Source organism: Mercurialis annua, linkage group LG3 (genome assembly GCF_937616625.2).
Source record: "Mercurialis annua linkage group LG3, ddMerAnnu1.2, whole genome shotgun sequence".
NCBI lineage: Eukaryota > Viridiplantae > Streptophyta > Magnoliopsida > Malpighiales > Euphorbiaceae > Mercurialis > Mercurialis annua.
Window position 1 is genome coordinate 9745096 of NC_065572.1, and position 15848 is coordinate 9760943.

Here is a 15848-nt window from a genome sequence, read left to right on the forward strand (position 1 = left end):
AACTTTAGCATATGATAACATTATGATGGAGGAATTTTTCTCGTTATGCGTGAACTAAGTCTATTAAATTATGTCACGTTATTAAAATAGTGGTACTGCTATAATTTTGTTTATTATTTTTTTACACTTTTAAATAGTAATATTACGGTAGTGGCACTATTTTAATAACGTGTCATAGTGTGATATGTTTAGTCAATAGATGACGTGGTAAACTGAGTTTATCCAAAAACTTCTCCATTATGATGTATTGAGATTAGAAGTTAAGTAGATTAGAATATTCATTAAAATAAATATAATCTAAATAAGTGATTTAAGAAAAATGAAAACGGATAAGAATGCTCAATTTGATAAGAATTAATGAGAATTTTTTTTTTGCTGAGATTCAATGATAGGACTCCGTTGGTCATTTCAATTATATAAGTAATAGACGAGAGTCCCGCGTATTTACGCAGAATCAAATTAATAATTTATTTAAATAATAAATTTATTAAAAAAATATATAAAAGATGTCAAAAAAATTTATAATATGCAGACTAATAAAAGAAAATTTTATTTTAATGTTAATAATAAATTATTTGAAATCACTGATGATTCTAATATTGATAATAAATTATTTAAAATTACTGATGATTCTAATATTGATACTCTTTTAATAATATTTTTTATATTAGGTAAAAATCAAATAAAGTATAATATTAAAATAATAAACAATAAAATAAATATTTTTATAACATGTGAGTTTGTCAAAATTCTAGATTAATTTTATTTTTAAAAATTAATATTCAATAAATAAATGATTTGTAAAGATTATAAGTTAATATATATTAAACACTGTAAAGTTAAGTAATTAGAAGTTAATATAGATTGAAACACTATAATATGTAGAGATTGAAAGTTAATATAGATTAGAACTCATTAAAATAAATGTAAGCTAAATAAATGATTTTTAAAAAATGGAAACTCATGAGAATGTTCTATTTGGTGAGAATTAATGAAAAAATTTTATTTGATGAGAATTAATAAGAGGCCTCTGTTGGTTATCTTAATTATATAAGTACTAGTCGTAAGGAATTAAATTAATATTTAACTTAAAGACCAAATGATCAAAAAAAGCCAAACCTTTCATGAAAGTTTCACAAAAATCCAGACCTTTCAATTTTATCCAATATGTCCCAAAACACATAATTTCGTTTCAATTATATCCAATTATGTAATTTTGCTCATATGGCGCCTACGTGGCGCTGATGTAGCATGCCACACATCAGCGCAAACAAAATTGTATAGTTGGACATAATTGAAACGAAATCATGCGTTTCAGGACAAATTGGATAAAATTAAAAAGTTTGGACTTTTATAAAATTTTCATAAAAAGTTAGCCTTTTTTTCTATTTGCCCTAACTTAAATTAAAATTTATTATAAAAAAAGACAGAGAATGCCCCAAAACTAAAAATCCACAATTTGTAAACTAAAAAACAAAATAAACTAAAAATTTAAAATAATTCTAGTAATTAATTGTTTTAAAGTATTAAATATCTACATTCTTTTTATATTGGGTTAATTGCAAATTAATACACAAACTTTACCCCAATTTGCAATTACAACACGAACTTTAAAACTTGGCAAATTGGTACACCGATTTTCATTTTTTGGCGAATTGATACACCGAACTGGAAAAACACTAACGTGGACATTGTCATATACAACCACGTGTTGTTGTATGATTGGTCGGTGTACTAATTTGCCAAAAAAATGAAAGTTGGTGTATTAAATTTCCAAGTTTCGAAGTTCGTGTTGTAATTGCAAATTAGGGTAAAGTTCGTGTATTAATTTGCAATTAACACTTTTATATTTTATATTTTAAAATATTTTATACCAATATCTTGTTTTTATTTCTCTCATGACTTTCTTCCGTTCCCTAACAAACTGTATGTTTAAGATATTTTTATCTTCTTATTTGACTTTTTTTTATAATTTTAAATAAAATTAATTTTCCTTTTTTTTATATCATCGAAGCATTTTGAATTACTTTTTTTATAAAACTGTTATAAGTTACAACTCCTTGTACTAAATTTTCCTGCAGTTAAATATTATAAACTCCATTAATTAATATTGCTTATTTACTTATTGTTCTTTTATATTTTAGTGCTATAACTCATTGACTTTATTTAATATTCACACATGAATTTATAAGGAAACTTCAAATTCAAATTCTTTATAGAATTTAAATTTGTTTACTTATACCTTTTTTTCTGGATAAATGTTGGATATATAAGCTCTACCATAATAGTGGAAGGTAAAAAAGCTCAAAAGAGCTAAAAAGAGTTACAAAAAAAATCTAAATTTCTGAATATGTCAATAGCTGAATAAGTAAATGTTGGAACAATTGTTGTAAAATGAAATGAACACGATGAGACTGAGTCGCGGACTAGGTTGCTCTCTTTTAGACGTTTCACGGCACAGTTTGGTGGTACAAAGCTGACTATCAATCATGGCGTTCCTGTGATAAAACAGCCAAAAAAAACTGATTGCACTGCACTGTGAAATCAGTTCTGAAACACTTTCTTTATATTACTATGTCTTTTTTGTGTACTTGCAAATGGAAATGAAGCCTGAATTTATAGGCCATAAAAAAAAGAGCTGTTGAAAAAATAATTAATATAGAAAAACGTTTTCTGATTAATGAAAGAAAAGCAACAGTCAAAACGCGGGGGAGATAAAATCAGAAAGTCAAAACAGTTACAAAAGAATTAAATAAAAATAATAATACTTCTGTATCCAAAAAATAAAGTGCTAGCCGAACCGAACTACCCATCCAACCTAACCTAGACCAAACCAGGCCGGGCCAGCCAACCAACCGACCAGAAGGACGGCGTACGCGTGTGTGGTAAATACGGAAGGATGTTATTCCTACCCCGTTCACTAAACTGGGTACCCCTTGGAGCCCGAACCCATATGAGAAAAACCAAAGTTATAAATTCAATATATTAAGTTCTCCTAAGCGTTGGAGAAAAACAACAAAACTCTCCATTTTTTCATTTCTTATGACAAGGCACTTTTTCTTTTATTTCAAATTCAATAAATTTTCCAACAATTCCCAACTTTGAATTTTTAAAATAGTTTTTCGAGCAATTTTTGTTTCAAAAAATTGTGCATAAACAAAGGTATCATGCTTCAAGATAACAGTAGCACGAGCTAAGCATTTAGGAATTATTACTAAATTCTTTGATGTCGGGTTGTAATTGCTAGATTTTTTTTAAAAACTTTTATAAAGTTTATCGTTTTTGTTGTTGATGTTTGATCAAATTTACTATCATTCATTTTTGTCAGTTAAACGGTTGGATTGTTAGAAATAAAATTCAATTTTCTCTTTAAACTTATTTTTATTTTAAAAAAGTTCATAAATTATTAAATAATTTTTATAATTTCTTTGAAATACTTTATAATTTTCTATTAGACAATAACATATTTATAAATATCTAGGTTTTCTGAAAGTAAGTTTTAATTTTTTTGATAATTTTTGTAAATCAATTAAATTGAATAAATTTTTGTTTGATTTGATTTAAAATTTTAAAAATTCAGTATATTTTTAATCTGATTTAATTTTAAATTAAAAATTAGATATAGAATCAATCATTAACAAATTAAATTTTTATTTTCAATGGATTAAGACATCTTGAATTAATTAAATGTTAATTAATTTTATTTTATTTTTAAAACAATTGATCTAAAAATATTTTTTAAAAGTAAAAATATCTATAGCCCATAGGTATGGTATAGTTTAATAAAAAGTTTAAATTATTTTAATATCTATTTATATTTTCTTTAATGATTTTAGAAATTTGTTTAATAAATAAATAATTTCGTGATCAAATATTTCTTTCATCACATCATTATATAAATATTTTGATACTTTTGAGTTGGACATGAATTAAAAAACTGTCATTAATATTTGAGCAATTTACGTCGAGTCCCTTAGATATATCATAATTAATGTTTAAGTGCATCTAGTTTTCATAGTCTATTTAATAGTCCATCACTTTCAATTCCGTTAGCTATTAGATCTTTTTGTTAATTTTTTTTTAAATCAATGGTCAAAGGAAAAAATTTGGTCAAAGTTTAAATAAATAATTTAAACCCAAAATTATTATTAAATCATATTAAATTTAAATAATAATAAGAGCCAATTAGCATTTTTATCGGGAACCAATTACTCCCTCCATTCCACAAAACATGTCGTTTTAGACTCTTTAAAATATTCCACAATACATGTCGTTGTGGGTACTATTGCTTCTTTTTACCTGAAATACCCTTTCTTTCCATTTACAGCACATCTCTTTTTTTTCTTCAAATCAATAGTTTTCTCTTCCTAAAATTTCTTCATCATCTTTCATTTTCACTCCACACTATATCTCTTCAACATATCTATTCTACTCTCAATTTTCTGAAGATTTAATTTTTGCTTTAGTAAATCATATCACCGTTTTGCACGCCTAACTCCAGTTAAGATTGAAGCTTGCAAAATGGATCTCTGTGGCAAATGAAAAACTAGCTAATTTTCTTAGACTTCTCTCCATATCAAGAAGAAGATTGGGATTTAAAAAAAAAACTTGCTTAATGGAAAAGAACTCAAATCGAAAAGAACCCATTACCTGATTAAGAAAAAATTGATCTTTGTTAAAAAAAAAATTGGTGTGGCTGTTGTGTTTGTTCTTAATGAAAAAAAATCCATATCACTTTTTTGAGTTTCTAAAATTAAACCCAGATCATTTTTTTGAGTTTCTAAAAAAACCCAGATTGCAAAAAAAAAAAAAATGAAAATTAGAAGATGAAAGTGAAAAATGAAAAAGGAAGAAAGAAAATGGCTGATTTGCAAGTGTATCTTCCAAAAGAGACGATGAATTTATTAAGGGTAGAATAGGAACTTTGTTATACATTTATTTCATTCTTAATATATGTGCACAACTCTAGAACGTCATCTAATTAGGAATGGAGGGAGTATCATTTTTACCTATACTTCTTCCCCTAATGTTTTTTGCCTGTCAGCCATCCCAACCATCATTGCCTTTCGCTGCCTGCCGCCACCTCCTCTCTGCTGAAACCGCTACGACTAAGACACCTAAACGCGTGTGGCATCTGATGAGGCGAACCCATAGAACCCAAACTCGCCTAGTTGAACCTAGACGAGTCTGAATTTGACTCGGTCAACTGAAGTTTTATTATGAATAAAACGTCGCCGTTCTAGGTAAGGGTTGTTTTTGTCCCTTTGTTCATATTTAACGGAAAACATAAAAAATTAACAAAAGGGTATGGTAGTTTATATAATTAAAAGTGAGGGACCATTAAATAGAGTTTTAATATAATAGGTAGCAAACTTTATGGTATATATATATCTTAGGGGCTTCAGCATAGTTTATTTTTAATACTTCATATTTTTTAAAAAAAATTTCTTAAAATGATCCCAGGACTGTGTAATAAGTAAATTTTAATTGGTGGGAAATAAAATATTCATTAGAACTATCAATGTCACTCTATAAATGCCTATAAAAATAAATGAGGGTAATTTTATTAAAAATCTAAAATAAAAACATTTAAAATATAGCTAAAAATGGATTTGTTTTGTATGTATTGGGACTACTCCAAATAGAAACATTTTCTATAATTATGAGACAACGGAAGTATGATTTTATATTAGGCCAAATGTTGTAAAAAGGCCAAACCTTTTATAAAAGTTTCACAAAAGTCCCGACCTTTCAATTTTGTCGATTTTGGCCAAAAACAATTATTTGGTTTCAATTGTGCCCAACTCTCAATTTAATTTCAATTTGCCTATGTGACGCCTATGTGGCATGCCAAATATTGAAAGGTCAGGACTTTTGTGAAACCAAATAATTCATTTTTGGCCAAAATCGACAAAATTGAAAGGTCAGGACTTTTGTGAAACCAAATAATTTATTTTTGGCCAAAATCGACAAAATTGAAAGGTCAGGACTTTTGTGAAACTTTTATAAAAGGTTTGGCCTTTTTATAATATTTGGCCTTTATTTTATCTTGGGTGCATACACGGTTTCACTAGGTCAATCGACCTAGTTAACTGAGGGTAAAATTTGATCACAGGATAAAATAATTGATTTTTGGGTTAATTACATATAAAATCACCACCTTTATACGAATTCTTAAAAATAATACGACCTTTAAAACGTGTTAATTCAGGGCATCACTTTTTATTTATTTTCAAAACAACATAAGTACGTTTTTAAATAAAATTTTGCTGACTTGGACACCCGATATGAGTGCCACATGTCATGCCACGTCAGCAAAAATGCCACTAAAAATGTGTCCGTGTTATTTTTGAAAAGAAATGAAAGGTGGTGTCCTGAATTGTCACGTTTTAAAAATCGTGTTATTTTTGCAATTTCATATAAAGATAGTGATTTTATATATAATTAACTCTTGATTTTTCATAGATTGAAAGAATCAACATTACTACTACATATCTTTCAAAAAAAGAAGCGTCAAATCTTATTAATTTGATTGCTAACTAATATCTACTTGCTTTTCCACATCTTAAAGTCTCTTTAATTTAACACTACCCCACTTCTTCGTTGATTTCCTATCCTTTCTTTTCCTTTATCCGCTCACTTATATACTCGTCAATTATGACACTCTACAGCTCACTCATGTTTTTTTATAAATTTTTTTTGTCAAAAATAATAATCGACTATTTCGAATTTTAATTATTAGTTGGTTAGTTATGGAGGCGTGGTTTGAAACCACAACCTCTTCATATGCTTAAAGATGCCTTAACCATTCAAATTAGACATACATTGGCATGTTCCTTTATATGGCTTATAATGTTTATGTAGGATTAAGATAATTATACAGTATAACGGTTGTGCCATGTCATTCGTGCAACATCCAATGAGGCGTTAGTCATTTAGCAATAATTAAAAATTTCCTACCGTAATTGTAAAAATGACATGGCACAACCGTTGCATGAAATAATTAATATCAAAAATTGGAGAGATTTTCTTATTTTGCTAGTTAGGAGATTGATCCCAAATATGAGTATATAGAAGTGTGCAAGAACCAACTGAAATTAAATAACCAAAGGTTTAGTTTGTTATGATAATAAACAGTTTGGTTTTGATTAATAAAACATTCAGTTAAATTTCAATGTAAACCAAATAAAAAATAACTGAAACAAATTTGATTTGAAAAACTATACTCTCACAATTTTAGTTTGTTTAAACCAAATGCACTCCCCAATTAATATGCATTCAATTCAAATTGAACCGAAGTAAATTGAATTTTTGATTTTGATTTTACTTTTTCTTGACATAGAGTTGCAAGATAAATACAATTTTTTTTTACCTCATTAAAGAACTTGTGAATTCCACCGAACAATTTACAGCCGATGTTAGTAAACTTTTTTTTTTATTTGGCTTTTATTTTTTAGTTATATGCAGCAGCAAGTGTCGTCCATGTCACCGCCAACTAAGCAATTGGTTGGCATGGAAGCTGAAATATTTAAAGAGAAAATTACACCAAATCACCCAAAATCTAAAAACTTTATGTTAGTGACCCATAAAATAATTTTTTGCAAAAATCTCTCATTTTTTAAAACATATTTATATGTTATACCTCTTTATATTTCTAGTCTTATTTTACCCTTCCTCTTATTTCTCCAACACATGGCTGCTCTCTTCCTCGCTACTTTCTAATGTTTCTGTCAATATCAACGGCGGTTGGTCGGCCTGGAAAATCAGAGGGAGAGAACGATTCGAATGATGGAAGTGCTCACTGTATAAATAGCTTCAATTACTCATCTTCTCTTTTTCTTTATTATTCCCGTCGTTCTTTACTTCCGATTAGGCATAGATACTGTGGTTTGTCAATGACTGCTCTTTGAACAATAAATATGCAGGTAACAATTTTGCTTATTCTGTTATTAAATTTCTTGTGAATAATTTGATTATGTTGATGTCATATGGATCTAACTGTAAAAGACAAATATTGTTGCGGAAAATTGTGTTGAAATTGAATTTGGATGATGACAAAAATAAGAATAACCATGAACAGTATCAGGTGATGTTTTAATTCTTCACGCTCTATTGATTAATTAAGTTAATCTTAAATCAAAAGAATAGTTTGAAAATGGTTTAAATTATTTTAGGGATAGAATTCAAATTGCTAACCTTGGATATTAAGGAAAAGGAATAAAATGGTTTAAATCATGCTGTTGAGACTCCCACCATGAAATTATTTGAAAAGGTTAATTTGATTGGTTTTTAATATTAATTTTTTGGTTCAGATTTAACATTAAACAAATGCTAAACTATTTGAAATGTTTGTTGGTCTATTTTTTGGTGTTATAGATGGCATTATAGAGATGGGGCTAATTTGGATTCATGAAACAACAGTAGGACTTCCAACTACAGATGATACGGGTAATATTGAAGTTGGTTGATTGGTTTGCGTTGTAATCCAACCTTTTCAACATTTTGTTGAGTACTTTGAATTTGATTGTATATAATGCCTTAAGTATATGACTACTCTGTCTTAAGTGCAATTGTTTAATTAAGCAATGGCAGATGATACAGAAACTAGTTTGTTTGCATTGAGGTCATGATTTGTTGCAATTGGAATGATGGAGCTTTAAAGTTTAAACAATATTAAAATTTTTAATTCCTTATTTAATATTATTCATGTTGTTAAAAGTGTTATAAGCTGTATATAATGAAGGAGTCACATGTATATCACTTTCAATTTAATTTTCCTTTCTTTTATTTATCAATTAAAATAAATTTATTTTTACATTATATATAATTATAATATTATCTATTTTAATATATAGTAATAAATTTATAAATTTTGTATTAAATAAAATATACATTATGTAAATTAAAATTATCTCTGGCCAGGTGCATGGTGGTCGGATCCGCTGTAATCAGTATAAATTCAATATATACTTGATTTCAATTTAATGTAAATAATTGAAACTAATTTTTTATTAATTTAAAAAAAAATTAAAAATTGAATTAAGGTAGTTCAGTTGATATAGGTTCATATCTGGTTCACATCAGGTTGATTTTCAGTTTTATAAACATTCAAATACATTTCACTTAAAAGGGACATTCAATTTGTTATTACACTAATCTCAAAATCTCTCTATATAAAATGTATTTAAAATTGTGAAAAGCAGTAAAATAAATTTTATTAAAAATTGACTTAAGGTAGTTCAGTTGATATAGGTTCACATCTGGTTCACATTAGGTTGATTTTTAATTTTATAAACTGTTAAATACATTTTATTTAAAAGAGATATTCAATTTGTATATTACATTAAATCTCAAAATTCTATCTATATAAAATGTATTTAAGATTGTAAAAAGCAGTAAAATAAATTTTATTAAAAATTGAATTAAGATAGTTCAGTTGATATAGGTTCACATCTGGTTCACATCAGGTTGATTTTTAATTTCATAAACCGTTAAATACATTTTACTTAAAAGAGATATTCAATTTGTATATTACACTAAATTTCAATATTTTATCTATATAAAATACATTTAAGAATGTAATGAGCAGCAAGATAAATTTTATTAAAATTTAAATTAAGATAGTTCAGTTGATATAGGTTCACATCCAGTTCATATTAGATTTTTTTAATTTTATAAACTATCAAAAATATTTTATTTAAAAAAGATATTCAATGTCAATTACACTAAATCTCAAAATTCTCTTTATATAAAATGTGTTTACGATTGTAAAGAGCAGTAAGAAAAATTTTATTAAAAATTGAATTATTAGTTTAGTTTAGTTGATATAGATAGATTCACATCTGGTTCACATTAGGTTGATTTTCGGTTTTGTAGACTGTCAAATACATTTCATTTAAAAGAAATATTCAATTTGTATATTACACAAAATCTCAAGATCCTCTATATAAAATGTATTTAAAATTGTAAAGAGAAGTAAGACAAATTTTATTAAAACTTAAATTAAGATAGTTCAGTTGATATAAGTTTACATCTGGTTCACATCAGGTAGATTTTCGGTTTTCTCGACAGTTAAATCTAACATAAAAAATAATAATTTGTACTTAAAGTAAAATGCAACATTTCAATTTTTATGGTTTTGGTACACAATGAAAAAGGAAACAAAAATTAAATAAGCTACACCTACTATGTCATTCACAAGCCACCCTCGCATGAGGCGGAGAATGAAATCGAAAAATACCCAAAGGAAGATCATAAACATAATTTGCTAATGCATCTGGTGTAAGAATGTATTCTTTAAACACATAAGCTACACTCTTTCTGCAACAAAGCATGAATTGCCAAAATTAAAGCATAATTTTGTATCTTTCTCTACTCAATCCATAACAGTAAGTCCTTTTTATTCTCGTTTACTTTCATTACTCTCAGTATAATTCACTTTCTTTTACCATCAGATCTCTTTTACCTTTTTCTTTATTAACCACTATTTCTTTTTTTATTTTGTTTCTTGTCTTCTATTTTCTTTTTCTTCCTTCTAAGTCTGAAAACACTTTTTTTTCCCTTACCATTTTCAAATCTTCACACAATTTTTCCTAAAACCACTCATAATCTTCAAGTTACAAATATGAATTTTTTTTTCAATTCAACAATAGTATCAATAGATAATAGATCGCTTTTCACCAAAACTGTATTGTCACATTGCATTGAAAGAAAATAAGAACTTTGAAAGAAATTATCAAAATCATGGATCAAAATTAGACACCCAACCAACATCAAGGTTGAGAATCCATTTTTCAGAGTAAGAATTATGAACTAATTTCTAAAACCACTTGAAAACGATGAAGTTCTAGTTCTATAAGCTCATTTCCCAGTTTCCAATTCTACAACCCACTTGAATTACGAATTTCTAATTAAAACCCATTCCAGTTCATTAAGCTTGTGGTAGAGCCATTAGATATTGCGGGGAATTTATAGGACAACTATGCACTGAACAAAAGCCACGATCTAGTCAATTGCATAAACGTTTCTCTTTGGTTGTCGCCGGCGGTGGACCTCTATCTCTTCAGAGTGGTGGAGTTGTTTATATTGCACAGTGTTGAACGGGAAAAAACTGATGACAAATGAGGGGCAAATGTGTCCTATTTTATTATAAAATCTCCTAGTTTTGGGTTATGAGAGATTAATGTAAACTTTTTTATTATTTTGAGTGATTACTGTCAAAATCAAAATCTTGAGGTAAAAACAATAGGTAGCACCTATTTTGAGGGATTTGTGTAGATTACCCATATTTAAATAAGGTTTGGCTATAACTGACACAAAATGCATAGGTTTGGTATTTTTGGTGAATAAAACTAATTTTAAAATTAAATAATTAAATAATTAATTATATTATAATAAAATTCATATATATTTAAAAAACAATATTTTTATTTAACGCTAATTAAAATTAATTTATTTTTTTACTAAATTTAAATAATTCTAATAATATTTTTTACATATTTGATGGATATATAATTAATTTAAATTCTATTAAAAACAAAAAATGTCTTATTCATCTTAAATTTTATTTTTTTTTAAATTCCAGTCGTCGGTTCTTTGACACCGCCGCTGTTTGAGACCCAATTGTTCGTCTTCCGACGAACAATCTGAGAGTAATATACACAACAAACATACGACAGTGTTCATGATTCAAATATACACACATAAACATAAAAATAATCACTGAATAGACTGCTTATTTAAAGGACGAGTGTAATTATTTTTTCAATTTTTTTTTAAAAAGTGAAGCTCATTGTGCTGTAATCAATATATATCATGATGGTTATAAGCATAAACGCATATGTCATTTTACTCGGCATAGTCAAAAACTCACCTTAATTTACACATAACTATTTTATTTATTACCTAAACCCAGACATAACAAGATCTCAACAACATTAAAAATAATAAATCAAGTTCAAAATCATCATGAACATTAAACCCTTTCACCAAATTTAATTCAACATTAATTTTTAAGTAATACATTAATTGATTTTTTAATTACATATTCATTAAAATATATTATAATATAAATTTATTAGATTTAATTTGGTTTAATAAAAAACTAAAATTAATTTTAATTAGTATTAAATAGGAAATAATAATTATTTTTAAATATATATAAATTTCATAAATGATATAATTAATTTACTAATTATTAAATTTAAAAATTGGTTTGAATTTAAAATATGATTTATTCACCCAAAAAATACCAAACCTATTTTTTTGTGTCAGTTATAGCCAAACCTTAGTTAAATATTTTAGCTGACATGCCAGCAATTTGCTTAGTTGGCGGTGACGTGATGACACGGTGTCAGAAAAACCGGTTCGATTCAAAAATGGCTAAAAAAAAACAGAACATATAAGGTTTTGCTAAATCTGGTGATTATTAAAAGTTTGGCTATAATTGACACAAAACGTATAGGTTTGGCATTTTTTGGTGATTAAGCCTTGAAAAAATTATATAAATCATTTTATTAGAGCGTTTTTTACAAGTGCTATTAGTAAGAGTGAAATACTTTGACATATAATCAAGTCTCTATACTTTTAAATCAAAAGAAAAAGTTTATACTTTTTTTTTTATAAAAACGAGATCCATGCACTTTAATTTTTATAGAAACAAATTCTGATTTTTTTATAGTTGTATATCTTTTCCAAAAGTATATAAATACAATTTAATAAATTGTTTTTTATAATAATTCAATTAATATAAGATAAAAGACAAAATTAATAATTTTTTTTAGAATTAGAATATTTTAACAAAAAAAATTTCAGTTTAATTTCCACCTTTAATTTCGACTAGCTTCTTTCACCCCAAGGAAAAACAGGGAAAAAATCTTGATTTATCATCGTAAAGAAATTTAAATATTCGAAGAGTACTAACTCAACTTATTCAGTTATATTCAATTTGAAAGAGTTAGGATTATTAGAAAATTGACTAGGTTTGATTTGAAAAAAATATAAAATTTAGTTCTCATCAGTTTGATTTGAATCGAATGCACATTCTAAATTAGAATACGAGATTCTCAAAATTTTAAATAATATTCAAGTCAAAACATATACTCCCTCAGTCCCAATAGAGTTGTCTACTTTGAATTTTTTTTTTGTCCCAAAACTCTTGTCCACTTTCAAAAATTAATTAACTTTTATATTCAATTTTTCTATATACCCATATTTAAAATCCACTAATGAGTAAATTGAAAGTAAATTGCAAATGGACCCTATATTAAATAGGGGACATGACAAGAAAAATAAGGAAAATTTTAGAAAACCCATAAACAATAATTGTTTTTCTTAAACTGTGTGATAAAGGCAAAATGGACAACTCTATTGGAACGGAGGGAGTACATTTTATTCAAGCGATTGAACTATCTTGCTAAGCTGGTAAAAAATAAACTTCAATCTCATGTTTTTGGTTCATGGAAGAATGTTAGGATGGCTTTAGAAGGTACAATCTATATTCAAATCTAAGAAAAATAATTATACTTAGCAAAGATGAGAGTGCATATCGAGTGTATAAAAACTATATTATAACAGTAGTTGCGAATCATGCTTTAGAGCAAATCCTTATTTTCACCGAATCAATCTACTAAAGATATGTTTACTAAGACAAATGAAACAACTGCTTCTCTACAAATCTTTCGACAAAAAAGCCAAGAGTTCTGTATATTTCAGATTCAGGCCTATGAACGGGTATTGATACGGGGAAATGAGACAATCGGACACGGCGATACAATTTTATTTTAATGTTTTCTATGTTAAACATGATGTTTAATGTCCGAAACGCCAAATTTCCAACACGTTTCTGAAAAAAGCGCATGTTCTACTTAGTTTCAGACTAAGCTATTCATATTTCAAATTACAATTCCTTAAAACAAATCTCAAGTCTTTGTTGACTTCATGGTTAGCATCACTATATCAATCAAAATAAATCCATCAGCATCTCTAATTACTATTTCTAGTTTCTATCCATCATTTCAAGTTCAATGGTTTGCAGGACCTTTATAGGTGTACAAGGAAACAGAAACACTATAGATTACAGCGGTTGGCGGAAGAAGAAATTGAAAGGGTACAATGGCGGAATACAAAATAAAAGGGGAGTGGGGCGATAAAGAAGAAAAATAGCCGGTCAGTGGAGAAGAGAGGCGGATGAAATGGATAATGAAATAAATGATAATAGAAGAGACAGGGGAAGAAGGAAACTAAATGGTAAATTGGCAGAAGAAGGAAATAAAAGGAGGGCAAGAGGAAGAAAACAACTAATGTCTGAAAAAGGGAGATAGAATGAGACGATTAATGAGAAAGATAATGCCGGAAGAGGTAGAAAAACAACCAAAAAAACAATGGGTAACTGGTGCACAGTGGACAACCGCCCCTTGCCCCATAGTTCCGCCTCTGATAAAGAAGATAAGAAAGCAATCTATTGAGACGGTACAATTATTGAGTATTTAGACAACAAACTAAGGAATGTGAATCACAGAGAACGTATACATTGATGGCATATATGGTTTATCATTCAGCACCGAAAGTAATAACCAAAAAACAATCGGTAACCAGTGGCTAGTAGGCAGCCACCCCTTGCCCCTGAGTTCCACCACTGATGAAAAATATAAGCAATCAATCTAGGGGGAGGAAACGATTATTGAAACTAAAGAATCAGAAACACAAAGATCATACATAAATCACATACATTGTTAATTATCAAATCATCAATAACTCAGAAAGTAAAGGGATTTATGATTACATACACACGAATTTAAGATGCTGATTGAATAGCCCTATTCTTCACAATCTTCTTGATAAGTTCATCTTTCTTGGCTCCTACGACTCTATCGACTTCCTTCCCTCTCTTCACCAACACAAACGTAGGCATAGCTTGCACTCCAAATTCCTGCGACACGCTCTGTAATTCCAAGATTTAACCGAAATCAGTAACAACCAAAACGACAATTAACCGAGAAATTAAAGACAAAAACACTTACAGGCAGTTCATCAACATCAATCTTGGCAAAGCTCACATCAGTATACTTGTGAGCCATAGCTATAAGTTCTGGCTCCATAAATTTACAAGGTCCGCACCAGGAAGCAGCGAAATCAATCACCATCTTCGGAAATTTAGACAAAAGTCAACCCAGATCAAAATTTCAACCATTCAACTAAACCCAATAAAAATATTAAAAACCCAGATGAAAAATTCAATAAATTAGATATATTTACCAGCTGGGGAGACTCTTTCATGGAATTGAAGTGAAGTTGCCAACGGTTAGATGAGTGGAAAGCTGTGACGGCTGGATGACCATCAATTTCAGATTGCTCGTCAGTTGCAGCGGCCCCTCCGCCATATAGGGCTGAAAGAATCGATCCCATCTCTTTCAGCTGCTTCTAAGATAAGACTCTTCTTCTTTATTCACGCAACTTCGCTTTTTTGTTTTGGGGTTACTTCTTTTTTATTTTTGATGTTCTTTATTCACGCAATTTCGCTTTTTTTGTTTTGGGGTCTGGGGACTTTTTTTTCTTCTTAATTCATCAAATCTTATTCATTCGAACGCTAATTCTCTTAAAAACCCTCCACCTTTAAGCCCCAATTCATTTGCACCTTGATGTTGCGAAATCACCAATTTTATCTAAATTACGACCTTTCGATTTCAATTGCACCCTCAAATATTAAATCAACTTCTTTTCATTTAAAAAATATTCAAATCAATACTCTATATTTTTACATATATTTTAAATTGTGCTTGATGTTATATTTAAAGCAAAAAACTCTTCTTTTCAAAAATTATTAAATTTAATAATAATTTTTGTTAATA

The 15848-nt window shown here is 28.0% G+C and overlaps 1 protein-coding gene and 1 long non-coding RNA gene across 2 annotated transcripts; one reads left to right on the plus strand and one right to left on the minus strand.

Annotated features, from left to right (window-relative positions):
* Nucleotides 1-7667: 7667 nt before the first annotated feature.
* Nucleotides 7668-8698, plus strand: LOC130015202 (uncharacterized). Its single transcript, XR_008790255.1, has 2 exons — nt 7668-7925; nt 8377-8698. It is a non-coding gene; the product is annotated as an uncharacterized LOC130015202 (long non-coding RNA).
* A 5999-nt stretch (nt 8699-14697) lies between these two features.
* On the minus strand, nt 14698-15508 carry LOC126675052 (thioredoxin H2-like). Its single transcript, XM_050369625.2, has 3 exons — nt 15256-15508; nt 15021-15143; nt 14698-14941 (listed from the first exon to the last, which is right to left on the minus strand). The coding sequence occupies exons 1-3, from the start codon at nt 15403-15405 to the stop codon at nt 14795-14797; spliced, it is 420 nt and encodes a 139-aa protein (XP_050225582.1). The 5' UTR covers nt 15406-15508; the 3' UTR covers nt 14698-14794.
* Between the last annotated feature and the right edge of the window lie 340 nt (nt 15509-15848).